General features: G+C 37.4%; 1 protein-coding gene across 4 annotated transcripts in view; it reads left to right on the top strand.

Annotated features, from left to right (window-relative positions):
- CLTC (clathrin heavy chain) overlaps positions 1–26,459 on the top strand; it is a 64,571-nt gene that overhangs the window by 883 nt on the left and 37,229 nt on the right. For 2 of the 4 annotated variants that reach the window (XM_006770240.2, XM_006770242.2), the window contains exons 2-7: positions 17,751–17,958; positions 19,496–19,498; positions 21,037–21,305; positions 21,870–22,031; positions 23,870–23,983; positions 24,419–24,592. In XM_006770240.2, the coding sequence (XP_006770303.1) occupies positions 17,751–17,958; positions 19,496–19,498; positions 21,037–21,305; positions 21,870–22,031; positions 23,870–23,983; positions 24,419–24,592 (930 nt within the window). The remainder of the gene's footprint in view (positions 1–17,750; positions 17,959–19,495; positions 19,499–21,036; positions 21,306–21,869; positions 22,032–23,869; positions 23,984–24,418; positions 24,593–26,459) is intronic. The other 2 variants (XM_006770243.2, XM_006770241.2) reach the window with 1 other exon arrangement.

The following is a 26,459-nucleotide window of genomic DNA, read 5'->3' as shown; positions in this document are numbered from 1 at the left end:
TCCTGAGGTAGATGGAGGAGGGGGGCGCTATCTTGGGAAGAAAGGGTTACATGGTGAGAGGTGTGGATGGGAATGGCGAGAGTCGGGGTGCGCAGGGCAGCGAAGCCAGTCCCGGGTTCGAGGGCCTTTCTGTCTTCTCTTCCTGAGGGGCGAGAACTGCGCATACTAGCTGCACCCCCTTCCCCGTTTTACCCAGTTCATTCATTTGGGGAGGGTGGGGGTGGAAGAATTCTCCCGCGTTTCTTCCGCAGCTGAGACCTCCTCGCCTCGGCCCGTGTCGGGCTGTCACCTCCCATGGCTTTCCTCTTCCCTTTCCCCCATCGTGTCTGCACCCAGGCGTTGCGGGGCGGGTGGGTTGGGGAGGAGCAGCCTTTTTTCTTCCTCCCTTGGCGGCTCTCGGCTGAGAAAGACACCTCCCGGGGGGGTGGGGAGGAATGGCGGTGGCTGGCCTCTCACTTTCCCGGAGGCAGGAGGAAGAAGGTCACTCGGGAGGGAACTGCAGGAGGGTAGGATGGGGGAACGTGGTTCTTAGGGCGGTGTCGATCTCAGCGTGCGTGGGGTCAAGGTCCCTAGGGGAACTCGCGTTCCCCCCCCCTTTTCTTCATGTCTCTGGGGTGGCGTGGCTCTGATCCCCTTTGGTTCTAGAGGGTAGGGAAGAGTTATTCCCAGGTTATCTCGGAGTCTGCTGGAGTTTAGCAGGTGCTTGTAGGCGTGAGTCCCTCCCTCAGGATTGCGTGGAATTGAACACAGCCCTGGGGGGATAGAGCTCACCTCTGGACATATGCACAGTTATTTGGTCTGTAATTGGTTTCCCTTTAGTAGGTTCTAGAATTCTTCCCCCTGGTGCATTATCCTGCCGGCAGCATGCTGTCTTATCTGGCAGCATGCCCATGGAGGGCCCAGGCAGGTGATCATGGGAGGGTTTGACTGAATTAAGCCTTTTCTGAGCTTCTTCCTGGTTCACCAATCCTGGTTGCACTTTGGCTGAAATAATACATTCATCCCAAATATCCCTTAAAGAGGCCTGCCTCAGCTCAACCTTCTGAAGGGCTAATTTCATGATGAAAGATACCATGGTTAGACATAACACTAATATTAGTGACTTTTTGGACACTTTGACCATTGAAGGCTAATTTCATTTACTTTCTCCCATTGTTATTACGTACATAAAGGATTATTGTTAATAAAAAGGTTTAATATCCAGGCTATCAGTAACATAATTTTATACTTCTTTACAGGTTTATCACCTTTGCTTACATCAGCAATAAATTATTTTCGTTTAAGTCCTCAAATGTAATGAATAGTCTTTTTAAAAATTTCTTTATTAATTGACGAGAGAGAGAGAGAGAGAGAGAGACATCGATTGTTTCACTTGTTTATTCATTCATTGGTTGATTTTTGTGTGTACCCTGACTGGGGATCGAACCTGCAACCTTGGCATATCCGGACACTGCGCTAACCAACTGAGCAGCCCAGCCAGGGCAATAATCTTTACTCAAAAGATGAGTTAAGTAATGCACTTTCTTCAGTCATCTGTGGTTTTCAGATCACTCATTTGAAGTAATGGGACATTATTTTATAATAGGTTAAAAATGTTAAGTGACAGAATGGACACAGAAATTATGCTCAATCTAAGTTTTAATTACTGTGGTTATTTCTGTTACAGTGAAGTATAAGTGAATGTGAAGGGTTAGGAAAACAATGTTCTTGGGTGTGGAGGAAACCAGGCTCCTTACTTACACTACAGTGCATCTGATGCATACATGATCATTTTGCAGACAAATGTTTGTAAAATCATACACGGAGAAGCAGGTACAATTGCTGTTTATAAGGTAGAGGTATAGCCCACTATTAAATCTCATTTCTTTAAAAAAATAGTTTTACTGATTTATAGAAGTGGGGGAGAGAAACATCGATGTGAGAATGCAACATTGATATGGATGCCCAAATGCAGGGCTCTCCTTCCTAACACCGAGCTAAGAGAGGTCCCCCCCCCCCCCCCCGCCACACACACACACACACACGCACACGCACACGCACACGCACACGCACACGCACGCACGCGCGCGCGCGCGCGCGCGAATTGAGCATACTCCCTGACCAGGAATTGAACCAGCAACCCTTCTTTATGCAGGACTATGCCCAACCAACTGAGCCAAAACAAATCTCATTTCTTGACTAATGGTGGTTTGGGCAATAGTTTTTCATTTCTATTAATGAGGAAATAAAAATTGTTAAGTAAACCAAAGATTGGAATCTAACCTTGTCACTAATTGAAAACAGATTTAATATGGGTTTGATTTCTAAGGGGGTCAGAATTTCTGCAAATACTAGAGTGAAGCCATTTCCTTTTCAAATATTTGAAGTTTTGAATGTAAAGCAGCTTTTCAGTTACACTTGAAGATTTCACTCATTCATTTATTTTGGAGTAATATGCCATGTCTAAACTTAAGCTTGCTAGTGTGACTGTATTCTTCAGCTGATAATGATTAATTGCGCAGATGCCCCCAGTCACTAGCCAACCTCTTCCAGGATATATAGCCCCTGACTTCTTATTTTTATCTCTTCCCTTTTAAAAAATTAAGGATTATTTTAATTGGCGTTTTAGGTCTGACATCTGAGTCCCTGCCAGTTTGCTAAGTAGCAGAAAACACTTTGAAATACTTAGGATAAAAATTAGGAACAAGAATTGAGGAACTTGAATGTGGAGTTAGCTTGTGAAAGCTTTAAAATGTGAACTGTAAATGAATTTATTTTTGTAACACGTAAATACTTTGGCCAGCTGAAGGATCTGTCATTAGGGCTTGGAGCTATACAGCAAATAAATATTAATATTATAAGTTATGAAGTGGGGTTTTTTTTCTTCTTTTTTAGGATATTTAGGCTGATAGCAGTCAATAGATGATTGCCCAATTGAGCAAGACATTGTTAAGAGTTACAGATTCTGGGGGGAAAAAATCCTAGGCTATACATATAAAATGGTGCTTGCAGTTCTCAATTCTTGGCACATTAAGTATGTTTATGCCAACTGACACATTGCACTATGTCCTAGGTTCCTTGAGTCTGCAATTAAAAAATCTCCCAACCCTGTTCTTTTCCCTTTAATCCATACATGCAGAACTGGAAGGTGGTGTGAGTTGAATGATAGAAGCTCTTGCTGTGGTTATTGTGGTTTGCAAAGAGCAAACAATGCTAGGTATTGCTGGGATGTGCTATATGCTTAACTGTACTGCCTGAAAGAGGCAACTGCCTTGGGATTATGCTGCAGTCCATCCTGGGAATAGCTTCCAGGTTTAAGATGTATCATGTTTTTCAGAATTTTCCTAATGGTCAATTTATTCAGCCTAAAGGCGGGTGGCTAATTCTAGTGACTGTGCTTTCACTCTCTAGGAAATAATTTAAGACATGGAAGTGTGTGTGTGTGTGTGTGTGTGTAGAACCTCAATCATTTTTATTTTAGTGTGCAGTAAAATACATGATTTCAGAAACCTTAACCTATGTTACCTGAATTCCATTTCACAAGATTTTTTTTTCCTGTCACTGTTACTGATACAGTTTTGGCTTTTTGAGAGTTACTGTCCAATAGAACTTTCTTCCATGATGAAAAATGTGTACTATCTACATAGGGATATTGAGCACTTGAATTAAGTTTTATTTCTTTAAATTAATTTAAATGTAAATAGCCACATGAGGCTATTGACTATGACATTGGATGCACAATTATAGGCCATACTGATGTGCTTTGTGAGAGTGAAGATTTATCTGACCACCCATATTTATTTGTAGAACATTCTGTTACCTAAAATAAAACAGTATTTGAAAGTGTTAGTTGAATACTGTCTCTTGGGGAAGTGGTGTTGATGAACAATGACTAATGAATAGAGCAGGGTCCTCAAACTTTTTAAACAGGGGGCCAGTTCACTGTCCCTCAGACCCTTGGAGGGCCAGACTATAGTTTAAAAAAAACTAGTCAGCTGCTAAGCAACAGGCAGCGGCGGCAAAAACACCCTCCGGGCAGGATGTGGCCCGCGGGCCGCAGTTTGAGGATCCCTGGAATGGAGGGAGAAGCAGACTTGTGAGAGCCTCTTGCATCCTATGAATGTGGCTGGGTGCTTTCAGGTCTTCACTTAATCCCCCACATCCTCCTTAAACAGTTGAAGAAAGTGAGACTCAAACACAATGTCAACCTAGGTCTTCTCACAAACTATTCCAAAGTAGGATGGTTGGCCTTAGAGAAGTTATATAGCCCTGGCTGTAATTAGAGGTGATTAGACTGTTGTTCCGATATGCCAAGGTTTTGGGTGTGATTCTTGGTCAAGGCATATACAAGAATCAATCAATGAATGCATAACTAAGTGGAACAACAAATCAGTGTTTCTCTCCCTTCCTCTCTCTAAAAATCAGTTTTTTGTTTGTTTTTAAAGAGAAGTTATGCAGTATCCTGGTATGCTTTTTTTGTTGTTGGACTTTGCCCAAAAATGATTTCTCTACTGGTTTAAAATGTGTTTAATGATGTGATGTAGTAGACAGATTAGGGGTTTGGGGGTTGTCAAGACCACTGCTGTCCAACAGAAAAAAAGTAAGAGCAATATATATAATTTTATATTTTCCAGTGACTATATTAAAAAACAGGTGAAATTAATTTTAGTATGTTTATGTAACTCAGTATATCCCAAATGTTACAATTTCAACCTGTAATCAGTATAAAATTTTCAAATGAGATATTTTAGGGGGGTACTGAATTTTCAAAATCTGATGTGTATATGACACTTAGAGCAAATCTCAGTCATACATACCCTATTTTCATGGGGAATGTTTGATCTTACTTAGCTTTCATAAAATTTGCAGTTGGAAAAGCAGATTTGCGTACCTAGATTATTACAAGCACACTTAAGTTTTCCATAAATAACCTATCATTAGTAACTATTTAATTTTAATTTTAAAATAAATTCAGTCACAGTACCCACATTTCAAGTGGTCAGTACCACTTAGGCTTGTGAAATGTGGTTACAGTATTGGAGAACACAGGTTCTTGCTTCATCTTTGTAAAATAGGCATAGCTGCCTTACAAAGTTACTGTGAAGGTCTGAGATCATGGTGTGAAAAGTACTTGGTGTAGCACTTTCAGAGCATTAATTGGTAGATATATAATTCGTGTCCAGTATTTTTTTTTTCAGGTATCTTTGAACGTTTAATTTGCATACCTAGATTTTTATGGTTTGTAAATATTTGATATCTACCTAAGATTTGAGCATTTATCACATATCAGCAACTATGTTAGCCTAAGGACAAAATGGTGAACAAGACTGACTACAGCTTGCATTCATGCTTGCATCGATTAGTTTATAAAGACGGTCCACACATAATTGCAACCATGGATGTTATCTAATGTTTGATATTGTGCAGAATTTAATACAAATATTAATGATACAAAATTGATCACTAATACTGCTCTAAAACTGTGCCCAAAAGAGGAATTTTTAAAATATTTTATTATATACTATGAGCACTCACTGTGTACCATTGATACACTTTTAATTACTGTTCCTTGGTCAGAAATATTTGAGAGACCTAAATTATGTCTGATAAAATATCCACCTTTGAATATGTTGTTTTATATGTCCTATAAGATGGAAGAATTGAAGTAAATGTTCTCATTTAGATGGGAAGTGAGTTCATTGCTGATATTTTAGTCCTATATTATTAGAATGAGACTATTTCCCTAATTGATTTACATACACAACACACTATAGCTACTTCATAATATTAATTTGTAAATCATAACAAAGTTTACAGCTTTATGTATTGCCCCCTCCCCCCGCCCCTTCCTGCCAAGTCCCTGTGGCTAATGCTCTTAACTCTCAATGGGATGGCAGAAGGTTTGGATCTGGATGTATTATGCAAAACCCATCTGTCAGACTGGGATTTTGTGTCTCTTTTGTATTATGGAAGACATAATTTAAGAAATGTTGTCCTAGTTTAGAGGATATGACTATCCATTAAATCTTAATTGCTCCGAAATCTACAAGATCAAAATAAATAGCTGTTTGAGTACCTACTGTGTGCTAAGAATTCTATTAAATAGTTTATGTTCATGATCTCATTTTATTAGCAAGACAGTCCCTTCAGATAGATAGGGTTAGACTTATTTTATAGATGGAGAAACAAGTTCATAGCTGTTAACTTGTAGAGTCACACAGCTAATGATGGGTGGTCAGACCAATACTTGCTCTTCTTTTGTGATACATTGCCTCATCTGTAAAATTTGAACTGCAAAATACACCAGTTTGTATGTATGCTGTGGTGTTCTTCGATGTACATACACACCCTCCTAGTTTTATATTTGAAAGTAGAGGCCAGTGAACCAACATTTGAATTTTTTATGCCTTAAACATGTTTTTAAAGGGCTTTATCCAAGTTTCCACTAGAAAATTGTGCAGAATGATGGGGGATCAGATTGACTTCTAACCACGATTATCAAATCCCTCTCATAAGCCTGAACTTCTTAAACTTTTCTAGAGACATTTCCTCGATGACAGGATAAATGTGTCCCAGTTTGAAAGCAGGAAGCTTCTGCTTTCTGTCTTACTATATTATGCATTTTTTGTACTTAGACTAACGTAAAAGTTGAATAGAACTGTAGGAAGATGATTATGCTTGGGCAGGAGCGAAGTAGGAGTAGAACATGCTTGCTCAGTTTAACTAGTATAACCATAGACGGGAAAGTGATTACAAACTGGTAGGATTGTGCTTGGGAAGCAGAACTTCCAAGTAATATTAGTACTTCCTGTTCTGAATGATTGGGTAAATAAAGACATTTCTTTAAATTTTAAGTAAATAAAGCAGATTTTAAAGCTTATTCTGAATGAATAGAAAATGAGACCATTAAAACCATTTCATCACATTAAAAAATTAAAATTCTGCAGTGTCCAGTTGTGGAAAATATCTCAAGATATTTAACCCAAGCTTTGTCTTTTTAGCTTTTCTTAACTACCTCATTTATTAAATTAAAACAATACTTTCTGTGCTGGAGGAGAGTCTCCCTTTATCCATTTGAGGTGAACATATGTGCCATGCTAAAGGAAAAAAACCACATCTACCTAGTTACAGAAGTCAAGATCTTGAAGTTATACCAGACTTTTTCCCACTTATTATTTTCTGTATTCAGTCCATTTCTGGAGTAGGGTAGGGAAGAACTCATAGTGATGCACACTAGGGGTTCTGGGCATTGCAGTTTTTGATGACCCCATCAATTGAATCTGTGGGAATCTTAGTAGATGAAAAAGGGGACTTGCTTTCATCTGTTTCTGACCAACTGCTCATCTAAGAAAGAGGGCTTTAAAACCACCAAAGTGGCCCTGGCTGGGGAGCTCACTTGATTAGAGCATCCCCATATGCCAAGGTTGAGGGTTTGGCCCCTGGTCAGGACACAATCAACCAATGAATGCATAAACAAGTGGAGCAAGAAATCAATGTTTCTCTCCCCCTTCCTCTCTCTCTAAAATCAATAAAAATTTTTAAAAAGAAAAGAGAATCAACCAATGAATGTATAAGTGCCTGGAACAGAAAATCAATGTTTCTCTCTCTCTCTCTCTCTCTCTCAAAATCAATTAAAAAAACAACCACCAAAGTGGGCAGAGTAAAGCCAGAGACTGTTCATATACACTCATCTTGGCAAAGAGCTGGCTTTGAACATTCTTCAAAAAGCAATCCCTTAGGGGTATATTCCTGGAGATCATAATCCAAGCAAGTGAAAACGACTCTCATAATATGCAAATAGAAATTCAAGGCATGTTATAAAATTCAGTGATTGCACCATAATGGATTTAAAAAAAAGCTTTGGCTATAGCCGGTTTGGCTCAGTGGATAGAGCGTCACCCTGCGGACTGAAGGGTCCCAGGTTCGATTCCGGTCAAGGGCATGTAACTTGGTTGTGGGCACATCCCCAGTGGGGGGAGGGCGGAGGAGGTGCGGGAGGCGGCTGATTGATGTTTGTCTCATCAATGTTTCTAACTCTCTATCCCTCTTCCTTCCTCTTAAAAAATAAATAAATAAATAAAGCTGATGGAATGGAGATGACTTTCTAGTGCTAATGAAGACACTGATGTAAAAAATGCCTATGAAGAGTTTAAATGAAATGGTTTCTGAGCCCTAGCCAGTTTGCTCAGTGGATAGAGCAGAGGTTCTCAACCTGTGGGTCTCGACCCCTTTGGGGGTCAAACGACCCATTCACAGGGGTCGCCTAAGACCATCGGAAAACACATATAATTACATAAAATCAATAAAAATATATTTTTTAAAAATGGTTTCTGAAATGTGAAGAGTAGAAAACCATTTCCAAGTTCATTATTTTATAATTTAAAAAATATATATATATTTTTATTGATTTCAGAAAAGGAAGGAGAGAGAGAGATAGAAACATAAATGATGAGAGAATCATTGATCAACGGCCTCCTGTATGCTCCGTACTGGGGATTGAGCCCGCAACCCAGGCATGCACCCTTGACCAGAATCCAACCGGGACCCTTCAGTCCACAAGCCAACGCTCTACCCACTGAGCCAAACCAGCTAGGGTTGATGTTTCTGTCTTTCTCTTCCTCTCTGAAATAAAAATAAAAAAAGGTGGGGGGAGAATCTGCAGTCTTAGTTTTCTTTAAAATTTTTTATTTATTTATGGATTTTAGAGAGAGAGAGGAAGGGAGAGACAGACAGACATTATTTGTTGTCCCGCTTATTTATGCATTCATTGGTTGATTCTTTTATGTGCCCTGATGGGGAATCAATCCTGCAACTTGGGTGTATCAGGCCGATGCTCTAAACAACTGAGCTACCCAGCCAGAGCCAGTCTTAACATTTTTAAATTTTCTCGTAAGTAGTTGGCTACAAGTAGGAAAAATTCTCTTTGATTCTTCTAATAGTTTATCAAAGCTAATAGTCTTCAGTTCCTGTCTCCACTGTGACAATTTGGCCCTGGCCTGGTAGCTCAGTTGGTTAGAGGGTTGCCCCATATGCCATGATTGCAGGTTCAGTCCCCAGTCAGGACACATACAAGAATCAACCAATGAATGCATAAATAAGTGGAACAATACTCGGTGTTTCTTTCTCCCTCTCTTTTTCTTCCATTTACCCTCTCTCTCTCAAATCAATAATAATAATAGTAATAATAAAAAGAATAAAACAATTTGGAGTGAGTGACCAACATTAAGATTTCTCCTAAGAGACAGTAATTGTCTCAGAGGTTTTTAGGGAGTATAAACAAATGTATAGAATTAAAGGCATTTTTATTTGTTGCTTAAAATGTGGAGCACACAGAAAACAAAGGCTGGTATCCTGTTGATAGAAGAACTAAAGGAATGCTGCATTTTCAGCATTTTTCTTTATTTCCTGTAGAAGACAGCAACTGCAATTTTTATGTGACATTCTGCTAGCTTCCTGGAAGGGCTTACTGAAATAGCTTCTGTCAGCATATTTTTTCACTGTGGTGGATACTAGTGAAGGTGGAGGGTGTTTGGAACTTTTAAAGGAAATTATGCTGAGTGAAATACTTGGAATAGGAAGTTAATCAAATCTTTAAGCGCTTAACTTAAAAATACCTGTATTGAGTTACATCCAGGTATCAGCAGGTCTTTAAAATTGTTGACTTCTTAACTCTGTAGTGATAACACCTATAAAATATTAAGATACAAGATTCGCCGAAACCGGTTTGGCTCAGTGGATAGAGCGTCGGCCTGCGGACTGAAAGGTCCCAGGTTCGATTCCGGTCAAGGGCATGTACCTGGGTTGCGGGCACATCCCCAGTAGGAGATGTGCAGGAGGCAGCTGATCGATGTCTCTCTCTCATCGATGTTTCTGACTCTCTGTCTCTCTCCCTTCCTCTCTGTAAAAAATCAATAAAATATATTTTTTTAAAAAAAAGAAAAAAAAGATACAGGATTCATTTGTATAAGTAAATAGTACTGTTTGTAGAGCACTTACAGAATAGTTTCATCTGAAATACAGTAGGTCATACGTACTTCCTTTTCATCCTAACTATTCAGATGAAATAAGGAGGAAGGATCTGTAAAGTGTAAAGCCAAGCACTAATTGTGAAACATAAGTTCTTAGTAATGCTGGCATAAACACAAGTTTTAATGTATTTTGATTTTCAGCTGATACAGCTGGTAAATGAGTTCTGTGCTGCATTTGCTAGTCATTCATTAGGAGGCAAACTGCCCGGATGTGCTTATAAAAAAGCCTGTTTCCAGTGAGTATTCCTATCTGATCAAATGTAAGAACTGCTGGATGAAATTAGTAGTCTCAAAGCAAACCTATTACTCCTTTAATTATGTGATGTTTGTAGGCATAAACACAATTGTGATTGATTGCTGAGATAGAGACTGTGTTAACGGAGAGTCTTTAGTCAAAATGTATTACTGTTTGGGTTAAATTTACTCATAGTTCAGCCTGGCCATTGTGACTCAATGATTGAGCATAAACTTATGAACCAGGAGGCAGTGTTCAATTCCTAGTCAGGACATATGCCTGGGTTGTGGGCTTAGTCCCCAGTATGGGGGTGTGCAGGAGGTAGCTGATCAATGATTCTTGCTCATCATTGATGTTTCTCTCTCTCTCTCTCCTTTCCTCTCTGAAATCAATAAAAAATAAAAACTTTAAAAAGTTATATTTTAAAAATACACACACACACACCATGCATAGCTCATTCTGTCCCTTTAACAATGTTTTCATAGTTTGATCACTAATGTTCTGACTCACCATCACAAGGTTTCCTGATACTTGATGTATGAAAGTTTCTCTAGTTGTCTTTATAATATAGGTTTTGACCAAAGCATATCGGCCTGTCCTATGTTTGACTGTATATTGTCAAAAGTATAAAATCAGAGCCAACCGTATCCTATATAATAAAAGGCTAATATGCAAATCGACCGAACAGTGGAACAACCGGTTGCTGTGACACGCACTGACCACCAGGGGGCAGACGCTCAACGCAGGATCTGCCCTGTTGGTCAGTGCGCTCCCACAGGAGCAGCTCTGCTCAGCCAGAAGCCAGGCTCAGCAGCAGCAGCAGTGCTAAGGACCGCTCAGGATGTCCGACTTCTTCACTCTGTAGTGATAGCACCTATCAAGTCTTTACCAAAATACAAGATTCATTTATATAAGTAACTGAAATAGGACTATATGTAGAGCACTTACAGAATAGTTTCATCTGAAATACCTAAGCCAAGAGTGGGACATCCCCCGAGGGGTCCCAGACTATGAGAGGGCCTAGGCCGGGACCTCCCGCCCCCTTTACCCCTCAGTGCATGAATGTCATGCACTGGACCTCTAGTCTGTTTTAGAATAGGACATGTCAAGATACCATAGTCTCAGAGCTAGCTAACTATAAAAGGACAGAAGTCCCTAAAATAGAGTATTTATGTGACCCACACTGTTCTAAGTGCTTGCTGTGTGTTGAATCACTTTCATGCAGCACCTGTCCTAGGCATTCCTTGCTCCTCAAGCATGGATGGATGCTTTCTCTTTTGTGTTTGCCATTTTGACAATCAAATCAAGTATAGTTTCAAAATCAAGACAGGAAAGACAAAGCTTAAACCATTAAAAACTGATGAGCGTTTAACATAGATTTCTGAATCTAATATTGCTTAAGGCAGTGGTCGGCAAACTGCGGCTCGGCAACCCGCGGCTCGCGAGCCACATGTGGCTCTTTGGCCCCTTGAGTGTGGCTCTTCCACAAAATACCGGTTCTTCCACAAAGTACCGACTTCTGCGCATGGGCCACAAAGTTTCAGTAGCACTGTATGTGTGTGCCCGCACGTGGTATTTTGTGGAAGAGCCACACTCCAGGGGCCAAAGAGCCACATGTGGCTCGTGAGCCACGGCTTGCTGACCACGGGCTTAAGGTAACAATTTTTACCATATATTTTTGGTCTTAATATAGTCTTTCATACTAACCATTTTTTGAAATAGGGGATTCATCTTACAGTTGTATACTCTTTTCCCAAAAACTTTATGATATTGATGAGCATTTTAGAAGAAATTGAGGCAGTTGTAGTCCACCAAGCACAGTGAAGCCTCTCTTTTTCTCATGTTCTTTGAAGAAATTGTATTTTACAACATCTGCACATTCTCAGTCTGGCTCAGTCCCTGGACCTCTGATATATGAATATTTAGTGATTTCTTGAGAGGAAAGAGGCACCCATACTGAGTTTTTCCTTGGGTCCTGCAAATAACTGGACTCTGAAACCTGGAAGTTTAATATTTTTTTGTTTCTTCCTGTCTTGTCTGAAATCATGTATAACATGAGTGTGTCTGTATACCAATTGTTCTTCATATTTTGCCAGAGTTTAATGTTAAAGTTTTTCTTTTCTTCTTGTTGGACTCCCAAGAAAAACTTCTGAAAACAGTGCTCTCTGATAGAACTGTACAAAGATGGAAATGTTCTGTATTCTGAGCCATCCAGTACAGTAGTCTTATGTGGCTGTTGAGTACTTGTAATGTGACCAATGTGACTGAGGGACTAAATTTAAATTTATTAACAAAATTAAATACCTGCATGTAACCACTGGCTGCCATATTGGACAGAGTAGCAAACTTCCCAGTATACAGCCTCCTTAGAGAGCTTGAGTTATTTCATGCTTTGACTAATTTTCATGTTTACCTTTTGAAGTTGTAGTCTTCCTACAGGTAAATTGCCTAATAAAAGTCATTCTTACAATTTAATCTCAAGTTCTGCAACCTGTAGAAGAATAAAGATTACTCTTTTTTTTTTACAAAAAAAACATTTAAAAAGGTAAATTTGCAAGCTTTCATAAAACTGAGGAGAGTCATATATCATGTACCAAATTATCTAGACTTTTAAAGAAATTCAGGCTATGGTGACATTTCACCTCTAAATACTCCACCATGCATCATTAGAAAATAAGGAAATCTTTTCCTAATCATGTTATCATTAAAGCCTCCTTATATAATCCTCAATATCTAAAAATCAGTCCAAATTCAGATTTGTCTGATTGTCTTCAGATGTTACTGGTATGTCTAAATCAGGATCCAAGCAAGATCTGCATGTTGCTTTCAATTGTGTCTCTTAAGATTCTTTTAAAAAGCATTTTTCACAGAGTTTCAGATTTACAGAAAAGTTAGAATGGTATAAAGAATTCCCATATACATCCTTTACCCAGATTCTTTAGTTCTTAACATTTTTTTAACTACATGTGATTTATCCTCTTTTATCTCTATACATAAAAACTAACTAAATTGCTTGAAAGTACTTTGTAGATATGATACCTCTTTACCATTACATACTCTATTGTATATTTAGTAAGAATAACAAAATGGTCTTATAGAGACACTAAGATGATCAAACAGAAGCAATTGACTTTGACAGAATACTGTTATCTAATCTCAGGCTTAATTCAGATTTCATCATTTGTTCTGATAATATTCTCTCTATTTGAGAGAGAGAGAAACATTGATTTGTTTTCCACTTATTTATACATTCATTAGTTGATTCTTGTATGTGCCCTGACTGGGGATAGAGCCCCCAATCTTGGTGTATCTGAGCTATGTGGCCAGGGCTGGAAATGTTGTTCTTGTGTGTAAGAAGATTCTGACCTCAATGACCTGAGTTAGGCATATTAAATAGCATAGATGGAAGAGGTTTTCATGCATTTGATGGTTACATTTTTTAAAAATACACTTTTATTGATTTCAGAGAGGAAGGAAGAGGAATAGAGAGATAGAAACATCAATGATGCGAATCATTGAGCAGCTGCCTCTTGCACCCCTCCCCCCCCACTGGGGTTCAAGCCCACAACCCAGGCATGTGCCCTTGACTGGAATCTCACCTAGGACCCTCAGTCCACATGCCAACGCTCTATCCACTGAGCCAAACCAGCTAGGGTGGTTTTCATTCTTTAGGCAAGTTCTTTTACTTGAGCTTAAAGTTTAGTTGCATAAATTGACCTGGAATTGTGGTCCATGGGCAGATCAGGAAACACTGGGAAAGTTTGGTTTTGGAAAGGTTTGGTATAGAATGTTTGAGAGAGAGAAAGAGACTGTGTCTTTGAACCAAGTCTTCTGCACATTGAGGAGAGAAATGTGTGCCTCCTTTTCATTGTACCTTCTATTTCCCTTTAGGGTAAAGAGAATTTTTGATGATACTGACCATATACCATCTGTTTGTATTAGCTATCCCAGATTGCTCACTCAGCAAACTGTTAACATGTTGGTCAGGTTTGTTAGAAAGCTTTAGCAATATTGTTGTGTCCGTGATGCCCCTAAAAATAGGAATTAAAATAGCGTTACTTAGGATTACATGGTTCCATGTTACATGGTATTGATGATTCTAGTCTCTACCTACTTTAGTTAGGCAAATTAAAGAGCAGAATTGGAAGTTTTTAAGTGTGATTCCTTTGTCAGAAAAATGAAAAAAAGGCATTTCAGTATCTGAGTAAGTTAAGCACTCAAGAGACCACTTATCTATTATCAGTAGTCAAAAGAAATTCACACCCAGAGTTTCAGCCAACGTTTAGGACAGCTGAATTAAGCAGATAATAACATGAAAATACAAAAAATTCTAACCTTGAGATGTGTTGTTTGTACTAATGGTATCTATTGAGCCTTTACTATGTGTCAGGCATTGTTCTAAGCACTTCATATTAAATCCTCACAGCCATGGGATAGCTACTATCACTTCAGATGTTTCAGATGAGGAAATATATACAGAGATAACTGATTTGCCTATGCCCTATTTAAGTGGCAAAACTGGGATCTAACCTAGGCGTTTTAGCTCTGATGCAATCCACAGAACCAGTTAATTCTGTATGGCGCTTGCATTTTATAATCAAAGTTATACATTTAGACAGTAATTGTCTTCTTGAATGAAGAACCTTCTTTGTTGTCCAAATTACGGGGAATCTGAAATGACATTTCTCACTAACAACTAAGACTGCAGTTAGTGTCTTACTTTTATCCCCAGGCATGTTCATCTAAATTGGGGGGAGGGCAAGAGGGAAAAGGAAATACTTTCATATCATTTATAACCTGTAACTCTTAGGGCACTTTAGAGTTTTGGGTTAATTGATTAATGATAAATCTGTTACTTGCTTTTTGGAATCTAAACTCGGCATAAGTGTTCAGTCCTAAAGTTGTGCCACTTGTAGGCCAGTGTCAAAATCTAGTCTGGAAACCAAATGAGTTATAATGTTTGGGTGGTTTTCTCTAACAAAGGAGGAATTGATAAATTGTATACTTTCGTGCATGTCCCATTAGTGTTTCTGTTTGTTTTTAAGGGAGGATGGAAATATGCAAAGGTTATCTCATGGATGGAAAAGTATCTAATTGCTGGGACGGGGAGGTACTACTAGAAACATGGAATGGGTGACTTTTCATAGTATATGCCCTTTTGAACAGTTTGAATAATTTGCTGTATACATGTAATAAGTAATCACTTTTTTAACCTAAATTTATTGACTTCATATTCTTCTTATTTTGTACCAGCAAAATAAAAGTTCTTTGAAGTTAAACACAGTTTTTATCATAGAAACTTCCAAGCACATCTCAAAATAGAGTATCTCGAAGATCAGCAAGAGCAACATTTTGCCAATTGAGAAGATAAAATGTGTCCGTATTTGGATGTCATTATTGTATTCTCTGAAAATAGCTGCAGGTTCAGAAACTTACAAATCCTCTGAATTTATTTGTGGTTTGACCCAGAGTCTGTAATTCAGGGCACTATTTTACTTGTTCTGAAACACTAGGGCTTTAGCTGTGACAATTGAAGCTCAAAATTGCCTTAGATAGTGACAAAAACACAGAATTCTTATTTTACAGAGTAGTTTAGAATATAACATGTTGCTTTTACATATGTATTTATAGGAGGTTTATGAACTACTGGAATATTTTCTCCAGTTATTGAGAAGGAAACTATTGAGGGTGCTCTACTTAGAAAATTAGATATATACACCTCTCCTAAAACGAGAGAGACACCCACACAGTCCCTTTGCATGTATCGGGATATTATTTAATGGTTTATCTTCCTCCATTAGTTTTTTAAACTAAAGGTCACTAAAGCTAGACTCAAGAAAAAAATGAAAATAAATAACTCATAAAGTTTTATTGTAACCAAAGTCATTATAAGTTATATATCTCACAGCTTGTATACTTGCCATGCATGGCAGCATATACTTGAGCTTGTAAAACTAGTTAATCATCTACTTTGTTACCATGCTTGTAATTAATAGTTAGACAATTGCTTGACTCCTTGCCCTGGTGTTCAGATTGGTTGTGCCTGCAATCACTGAGGTATAGGACGGGAGTGAAAGTAAAATCCAGTCTCTTAGTCTTAGATTGTATCTTACTCAGATCCCACTCTGGTTATAATTAAGCATTATAGCAGAAGAATTTGACAAAAGAATTTAGATGGAATACAGTTAACTTGGCTTAGCCAGTCCAGAGAGCGTAGTGACAGCGGTGGTCTCTGGGAAGGGAAATTGGTATCTGGGGGGCAATGGAAGAAGAAAGACTTGATTTTTCCCCCCTGTGATTTTTTTTGTTTTGTTTGTATTTTGTTCCCTGTGAATTACCTATTGGGGGTAGGGAGTGGGGGAGAGACTAGTCTGGCTAAGGCTAATAAAGTCTTCAGGCAGCTTTTTAGTGGGACTTAATCTGTTCTAATACTTTTAGACACCCTGAGTATTAACAACCCACTCTGGTAGAGCTCTCCTTCTAATAGGTGCCTTTTGTTTTTATACCCTTAATTTGGTTTTAAAGACCTATCATCCTTAGATCCTCTATACTTTTTTAGCAAATACTTGAATACCTTCTGAGTACACACAGCAGATCTGATTCCATTATTTTCCTTGTTAAAATCCTTAAGTAGCTTCCTTTGCCTAAAAAATAAATTCAGGGTTCTCAGTGGGGTACAGTTAGCTTATCAGTCTGGCCCTTGCTTATCTTTATAGCCTTAACTTACTACCATGTTCATAGTCTATACTCCCAGTGTTACAGAAGTACTTTGTAGTTCCCATAGCAGACCATACTTTCACATCGCTTGGTTTTAGCATATGTTCTTCTGTCCAGCGTTCTCCCTTGAACACATTCCCTTAGCTGGGGGTCTTTGACAGGGTCCCTCCTTCACTTGTTTTGGCACTTTTTGCAAAATACTGTAACTTTGTTTACTTGTCTGTCTGCTTTTGTTAATCTAAGTTCCCTTAGATCGAAAACTGTAAAATTTTAAATTTCATTCTTTTCATTCTGTGACTTAATTTTCAGATTTTGAAGTTTAATGTAAGTGAACAAGTAATTACTAACTGTTAAAGGGAGAAAGAGAGGACAGTTCAAAGATCTTAAACTGAGAAACATTGATGACTAAAAGTTCTCGAACCATAAAGCCTAGCCAGATATAATTCTTTCCTTTCCTGTTTATTCTGCCGCTTAGTTATAACCACAAGGTTATACACCTCTAGTTGTAACTATAAGGTTATAGCAAAAACAACTGAATGCCATATTTGTTGGAGAACAGGTGGTCGGTCCATTATTTGGCTATCCATTGCCTCATTTGAATAGTGTAATGTATTTTCACTGTTGACTTAAAGCATTTCTGGTTAAGTGAGGATTTGTAGTGACGATAATACAATAATATTAAAGCATTACTGGTTAAATGAGGATTTGTAGTGACGATAATACAATAATATCAAGCCTGTCTAATTCACTTTGTAACATGGTTTATTAATGTTTGTTTGTTTCTCCTCTAGCTCCAGAACCTGGGTATAAACCCAGCAAACATTGGCTTTAGTACCCTGACTATGGAGTCAGACAAATTCATCTGCATTAGAGAGAAAGTAGGAGAGCAAGCTCAAGTGGTAATCATTGATATGAATGACCCAAGTAATCCAATTCGAAGACCAATTTCAGCAGACAGCGCCATCATGAATCCAGCTAGTAAAGTAATTGCATTGAAAGGTATAAAAGATTGTGGGTTTCTTTTTCTTAAAACTCTTTCTATGTATAATTTATTCAAATACAATAATTAGGAGCTCTTTAGTATTTTGATTTGGTTAAATAAAGCTACAAAGTTAAAGCTTTTACTGAATTTGATTTTAACTATTGTCCTGGCTTTTACTTGGACTGTTTCTATAAAATGTCTTTCTGTTCAGCATAGATCTTGGGAAAAAATAAATAAATTTAAAATTTATGCCCACAGTGTGATAAGACTGCTTTAAAAAGAATAACACCACATATTTTGCTAATATTAGCACTTAAGCATTGCAGAACTTTGTTATGATTATAAATTTGCTGTTCTTGCTGTGCCCTTTTTATACTTGTGTTATACTTAAGTTATAGAGTTTTAAAAATGGCTTGAATTTACAAGTGTGTCTATATATAGGTGGGTATTAAAGCTTTGAAATCACGGGTGTTAGAGTTTATTCAGACTAACTTTTTAGTTGTCATCACAGGGAACACAACAATCTGTTAGTCTAAATAGAGTTTAAAGAACCTCACATGGGTTGGGAGCCTATATTAATTTTTTTCCTTTGAGCTATAAAGTGAGAATGTAATTGACTCTTTTAAAACAGAAGTTTCTAAGAGGAGTTAGTGACAAACTGGATGACTGAAAAAGGCATTTAACTGCTTATTCTTTGCTTGTTTTTCTTCTTGGTATAGTAGGAAGAGTTCCAGTTTCTAGTAATATTATACCAGGTATTTTATGTCTTTGGAGCATATATGTAACTTTTATAATAATCTTATGGCATAAATACAATTATCTTTATATAAGGAAACAGACCTTGCTCAAAATCACATAGCTGTCACCCCAATAAATGCAATTAAAAATTTAAAAATCATATAGCTAATCATTGGAGAACTAAGTCTATAGATAGAGCCATTCAGTGCTAAATAGTGTGTTACCTAAATGGTGTACAAGCACTGTTTCCAACCCCATCTCTAGCAGGCTGACTTTGGATAAGACATAGAGATATGCAGGAAGTCTACTTTTTATTCATTTGTAAAGTGAGAGGATTGGGTTGGGTAGTTTTCCAGTTCTTTTTAGCTCAAAATCCTAGTAATTTCTAAATGAGTTGTTAAAAGTGCTGAAGTTTTTAAACAGACTTCTTTTTACATGATTTAAACTTCGTATTTAGTATTAATACTTGTTGGAGATTAAATGAGGGGAGGGAGAGGGCCAAGCATATTCAAACAGATGTCACCATTCCATGTCTAAGATTAGAGTTGATCTCACCCCAAGGAAAGATTATCTATCCAGCTTTCACCTGGGCCCACATGTTTTTCAATAGTGAGCTTTTTGCTTCTATTAAACAATACATATTATACTTTAAAATATTAATTTCCCTTCAGCTTCCTTAAAGAATTTAAATTCAACTGCTTAATAGCTCTCACACTTTTATTAAAAGCCCATCATTTAAATTTTCTCAGCATTCTTTTCTATTTTTAATGTTGTTGTTATCTTATCACATTTCTTAATGCTTTCTTATGTGTGCAGATGGTGAGTTATCTTAAATTAGATTGTATTAGTTGTTGTCCTGTCTTATAAAAAGAATAAGTTGGAAATATTTCCAGAGCATTGTGCAATAATAGCATTATAGATTTGTGCCCATATGTGTACACTATAGAGTTAAACTGTCATCCCTTTCCCTTCTCCCCAAATCTCTTATATAAATGTACTGTACTCCAACCACTTTTATGTAAAAAAAGAATGAAAGTCTAACTAGGGGTTGGGGAAGGCAGCAAAGGAAAGTAATTTCCAAATACTGCACGTCCTTGAATAATGTCATTTGGTTGTAAGATTGATGAGCTGCCATAGGAATTTATCTCAAAATCAGTTAGCCTGTGGTAAAATTGGTTTCCTTATTTGCTGTTTTCCTTAAAGTCACAGAACCTATTGAGGCCTTACACTTTTGAAGCCAATTTTAAATCTTGGTTTCTTTTTATAAACAGGACTATAACTCTCACAATTATTCAAGTCTGGTTGTGTTTTATATATTGTGTTTTATGGAAGAAGTTCTTACACATGTGGTAAGAAGGGTCATGGTACAAAGCCATATGTTTTGTGTCCTGTCCCATCTCCTCTCCCCCAACCCCCATACGCCCATAATTTTTGTTCTTTAGGATCCAGATTCTCTGTGGCTCAGGAATGGAGTTTTCCTTAGTCTCTAAGGACTAATCTGGATTAGATAGCCTAGTGATATCTGTGGGCTTTGACCTCTATTAATTTAAACCAAATCACTTTTTGGATCGTGATGGAATTTCAAATTATAAATACCAGTCTTTGCATCTGATTCAGTGACCGCTTAACACACTCAAATTTCATTCTTTACCAAATGTTTGCTGTCTTCATTGGATGGAGTTTGAACTTTGTTCCTAACTGCAGTATATTAACAGCATCTGAAACTGTCCTCCTTTGTCTCCCTCTCCTTTCCTCTAGCATCTCTACTACCTTTTCCTTTGTATCTTACACCAATTAAATGTAGCATGCATTTCCCTTATGTTCTCCTGGTGCAAGGCAGAGTTGAAGTAGGTCCTCTTTCAAAAAGCAGTTTCCACAAGATTTAGTTGAATAGGGGATGACTGCCTTTCAGAAAGCAGTCATTTTTTCCCATGTGTTTGTGTCAGATTTGCTTTGTTCTTTGTACCTACAACTAACGTAGTTAATTTGTAACATTCTTAATTATAAATAAGAAGATTTCAACCTTGTTTTCCACCATTGTTAAGCAAGCTGTTCTTTAGACTCATTTTTAGTTGGGGTTTAGAATTCTATAGAATTTTATGCTATCTGTTTAAATGTCTTTAATAGAGGTAATATAGTTTTCGTTTCAAATGTAGATGGTTTGCCCAGTCTCAACTATCTTTTCAATGGTTGCTGCTCTATCAACTTGACTTCTATAGTTGGTTACTGAATAGTCTCCTGACAGAACCATTTGTTTGGAAGTTATAGATCTTGTTACAGAGCTAGTCTAGCTAGATATTAATTTATCCTGAGTGTGGCTTTCTTTAGTGATTCATAATTCTTAATTTTTGTTTCAGCTGGGAAAACTCTTCAGATATTTAACATTGAAATGAAAAGTAAAATGAAGGCCCATACCATGACTGATGATGTCACCTTTTGGAAATGGATCTCTTTGAATACGGTTGCTCTTGTTACGGATAATGCAGTTTACCATTGGAGTATGGAAGGAGAGTCTCAGCCAGTGAAAATGTTTGATCGCCATTCTAGCCTTGCAGGTTGCCAGATTATCAATTATCGTACAGATGCAAAGCAAAAGTGGTTACTTCTGACTGGCATATCTGCACAGGTAACACTTTTTTTCTAGTGTTTAATAAAGGAAGGTCTAGAGAACTAATATGCCCAGAATGCAGTTTATTTTGAAATTAGGTCTTCTGTGCTCAGTTATATAATATCTGACTTATTTGGAAGACCTTTTTTCTTTTTTAAGAAATAGAGAGAGCTGGCGTAATGCCTTTATACTGACATAATTTCAGAGTATGTGCTCCTTCCAAGTGTTTTTAGGTCTTACTTGTAGGTTAAGTGGGCATATTGAGTTCCTGTATGAATGATTTGGAATTTATTATGGACATTTACTGCAGAATGAGTACTCCTACACATATATTTTTTTAAGATAGCATAAATAGATGGTCGTATATGGACCACATTTTAAACATTCATGTTAAGCTTTAATAAGGTAATTTTTGGAGCTAAATTTTAAGTGAAACGGTATCAAATCTACATTGAGAGACTAAAAAAGAATTGTAAATCCTTTTAAAGGTGATAAAGCAATTCTAATTATTTTCACTAGTTGATGAATCTGGGTTATTGGTTCATTGGGTCCCCAAACTTTATTCTCTTTGATCTGTTGTAGCAAAATCGTGTGGTGGGAGCTATGCAGTTGTATTCTGTAGATAGGAAAGTGTCTCAGCCCATTGAAGGACATGCAGCTAGCTTCGCACAATTTAAGATGGAAGGAAATGCAGAAGAATCAACGTTATTTTGTTTTGCAGTACGGGGTCAAGCTGGAGGGAAGGTAAGTTTTGGCTTTGGAAATTATGTTAGAATTTCTTTGTCCTTATGCTACTAATTAGTCATCTAAGTTCAAAATAGTCTTCTTCCTTGTTAATTTGCTTCTAACATTCAGATTTGTGATGACTGTTTAAATTCTGCTTCCAGTGATACTTATCTAAAATAAATAATGTTCTTTAACAGCTTTTTAGTATCAGCTGTAGGACTTTTATTTTGATTGCTTTTATCAAGGCCTTTTATGTTTTTCAGCCTACTGTGCATAAGATTCATTAGGGTTGCTAACGTATACATTTGAGCACCTTATATCTAAAGAGTCTGATTCAATAGAGGGAGCTTATCCTCTGCATTTTAAATATTCTACGTGACTAGGTAGAATGTGGCCTACAATTTGAGTAACACTGCCCTAAGTCAAAGCTTGTTAATCTTGGCTCGACATTGGAATCACCTGGACAAATTGAAGTACTTTGTATGTTATGATTCTTAGTTGCAGACAGTAGAAACAGATCTGGTTGATTCGAGCATAGAAAATTTACTGAGAGGATTATGGGTAGTTTACAATAGCTTGGAATGTTTAGGACCAAGCTTGGAAGATGAGGAATCAGGGAAAATGGGCAGTCACCAGAGCTGCAGCCGAAAGCCCTGCCACAGAACCCTGAGAACTCGGCTGCTACTCTAACTGCAGTGTTGGATGACACAGCACTGCAGCCCTCACTGCCAGACTAGACTCCCCAAAGTCTTCCTGTTTTTCCATGGTAACTATTTGAAAACAATAAGATAGTGATTTTAAACCAAAATGTTTTCATCCAGGTTTTGAGGTCTATGTGATTAGCGTGACCGCTCATTCAGCTTATGCACATACTTTCCTTCTGTGTTAGAGTAGATGTACAGGCTGAAAAGAATTTAACAGTTAGGTCTCTATTTGGGGACCCAAATGCTAAGTTATAATAGAAAACCATGAGAAAGCGCCTTTGTGGGTTATATATTACTATTTTATGCCATTAATTTAAGATAGATTGTGGTGTGATTGTTTCAGCTATTCAACTGACTTTAAAGTTTTTATCTTGAAATAATACACATTCAGAGGAAACTGTAAATACAGTACAAGTGTTCTTTACCTAGTTTCCCTCAACAGTTATGTCTTACATGCTATACATATCCTATATAATAAAAGGATAATATGCAAATTATTATGGCAGAACGACCTAATGGCAGAACGACCCGAATGACGGCTCGAACAGCCACTATGAGGCGCACTGACCACCTCTTGGTCCCTTTCCTTGGCCGGGGGGCTCCAATTGCCAATGGGGTGGGTGGCGGCGGGGGGCAGGGCCAGCTGCCAGGGAAGATGACCCTGATCACAGGCCAGGCCTAGGGACCATATCCATGCACGAATTTCGTGCGTCAGGCCTCTAGTAGTATATAAAGAAACAATAAATTAACATTAGTATAATTTTATAATTCTGTGTCACAAGATACATACTATTCTGGTACCTCAAGGATTTCCCTCATGCTACTTCTTGATAAGTACTCCCACTCCCTTACCATCTCTAACCCTTGACAACCACTAAATTGCTTTACATTTCTATAATTTTGTCATTCAAGATACTGTATAAATAGAATCATATAGTATGTGACCTTTTGAGATTGGCTTTCCACCCCACTCAGCATAATGTCCTTGAGAGTTCTTTTTACTACTATTAACCTACCATGGAAATGTTAATGGTGAATATTAAACCTATTGGAGGACATTTTGATTGTTTCCAGTTTAGAGCAACAAATAAAGCTACTATGATAACTACTAAAGGATCTAAGTTTCTATAAGTTTTCTTTTCTTTTGAACAGTTACATATCATTGAAGTTGGCACACCACCTACAGGGAACCAGCCCTTTCCAAAGAAGGCTGTGGATGTTTTCTTTCCTCCAGAAGCACAAAATGACTTTCCTGTTGCAATGCAGGTATTTTAAACAAAGCAAAGGGACCTTTGAAATCTCTCCTCTTAACAAAATTAATTCAAAAACTATTATTAGTCAGTCAATATGATTTAATTGGAGCTTAAAAGAGTAACTTTTATTTTAAAATAAAGTTTATTAGAGAAACTTGATAAAGTAATACTCTAATGTGTAAACTGGGTTATCCTAAATCATTCAAAATTGTTTTCTTTTTTTTATCTTAGACATCTTATTCATATTCTTATGTTTTATGTAAGACCCTTATTTGTGCCATATTTAAATGTTCTGTAAGAGTGAGGAAACCATTAATATTAGCTTTTAATTTGTAATGTAAATCTCTTGTCAGAGTTCTAAAATTTCACCATCTCTAAAATGGAATTGGTCTAAATTTTCTGTTTGTGGATTCATTATTTTACTTAAGTGTTGATTTTCTTTATACAGATCAGTGAAAAGCATGATGTAGTATTCTTGATTACTAAGTATGGTTATATCCACCTGTATGACCTTGAGACCGGTACGTGCATCTACATGAATAGAATCAGTGGAGAAACAATCTTTGTTACTGCACCTCATGAAGCCACAGCTGGAATAATTGGAGTAAACAGAAAGGGACAAGTAAGGAAACCTTGAGACTTAAATTAAGCTACAAAATAATACTTATTGCCGTTAACATTTTTTTAAGTAAATGGTAACTTTAGATGTCCGAAAATAATATATACCTAAAAATACGAAGCATAGGATACAAAGTCTCTCTCTTTAATCCTGTCTCAAAGAGAAAAACTGGCATATAACCACCTACGATTGTCAAAAGAAGTGACTCTTTTTCAAGAAACTATTAGGGCCACATTTGACAGACTATATACTTTTTATAGGAGTTTTCTTTCTATGACTTCTAAGATAAATCATTAACTACAAGGAAAAGAATTTTTCCTACATCACTATTCCTAACTATTACTAAATATTTAATGTGGGAAGGTGATATGTTACAGTAGCTATTATGGGGTACCTGGCAAGTTATCCAGTTAGATGGGGAAAATATTAGCTGATCTGAGTCTGTCATGATTGGCAAACCTTTTCATACCATTAGCAAGTGATCCCTTTTCTGTATTTTTTTAGTATTTTAATGTAATTAAAATATTCTACCCCAGGAGTATCCTGTTCTCTAAAAGACTATTAGAACTTCGAAAACAATACTATTATTGGTTTTGACTTAGTTTTCCTCCAAATTAGTATTTTTCCCAGGTAGTAAGCAGAGGAAGTTAGTTAGTAGGTTTTTTTCTCCTTTGTTCTGTTAATTTCCAAGAAATGGGGTGTATATGAAGAGGCAAATACTCTGTCCCTACTTGTCCATCCCCTACGTCAACTGTACAACTGCTTTATGTCCCTACAACTGACGTAGCCCTCCTCATAGCACTTACCACAATGAATTACAATTGCTTGCTTAACTGTGTTAGTCACTGTTCTTCATTAGGAAAGGGGCTTTTCTTTGTTTAATCGTATTTCTACACCAGTCCTTGTCTGGCACAAAAGTGACTTTAAAAATTCAGTAGCTTTCATTTATTCAGTTGCATGTGTGTCTCCTGGAAAATATCAAGAATGACTAGCCTTTTGGTGAACTAGGTTAATGACAATTTAATAATCATGAAGTTGATAAGCCAGAGATCTTTTTCTTTCCACTGCTGTGCTGATGTTTTTTGTTTGTTGGTTTTTTTAAATTAAATCTTTATTGTTCAGATTATTACATTTGTATGTGTGCTGCCGAAGCGAGCACCAGATTATTACATTTGCTCCTCTTTTTCCCCCCATAACTCCCCTCCACCCAGTTCCCACCCCACCCTCCTCCCTCACTCCCCACCCACTGTCCTCATCCATAGGTGCACGATTTTTGTCTAGTCTCTTCCCGCATCCCCCTCACCCCTTTCCCCCCCAAGAACAGTCAGTCCACTCCCTTTTTATGCCCCTGATTCTATTATGATCACCAGATTATTTATTCACTTGATTCTTAGATTCACTTGTTGATAGATGCATGTTTGTTGTTCATAATTTGTATCTTTACCTTTTTCTTCTTCTTCCTTTTCTTAAAGGATACCTTTCACCATTTCATATAATACTGGTTTGGTGGTGATGAACTCCTTTAGCTTTTCCTTATCTGTGAAGCTCTTTATCGGACCTTCAATTCTGAATGATAGCTTTGCTGGATAAAGTAATCTTGGTTGTAGGTTCTTGGCATTCATCACTTTGAATATTTCTTGCCACTCCCTTATGGCATGCAAAGTGTCTGTTGAGAAATCAGCTGATAGTCGTATGGGTATTCCCTTGTAGGTAACTGAGTTTCTTTCTCTTGCTGCTTTTAAGATTCTCTCTTTGTCTTTTGCTCTTGGCATTTTAATGATGATGTGTCTTGGTGTGGTCCTCTTTGGATTCCTTTTCTTTGGGGTTCTCTTCGCTTCCTGGCCTTGTAAGTCTATTTCTTTCACCAATT

The sequence above is a fragment of the Myotis davidii genome, unplaced genomic scaffold (genome assembly GCF_000327345.1).
Source record: "Myotis davidii unplaced genomic scaffold, ASM32734v1 scaffold684, whole genome shotgun sequence".
Lineage (NCBI taxonomy): Eukaryota > Metazoa > Chordata > Mammalia > Chiroptera > Vespertilionidae > Myotis > Myotis davidii.
The sequence above is the reverse complement of the archived record's forward strand: the minus strand, read 5'-3'. Positions and strand labels throughout refer to the sequence as shown.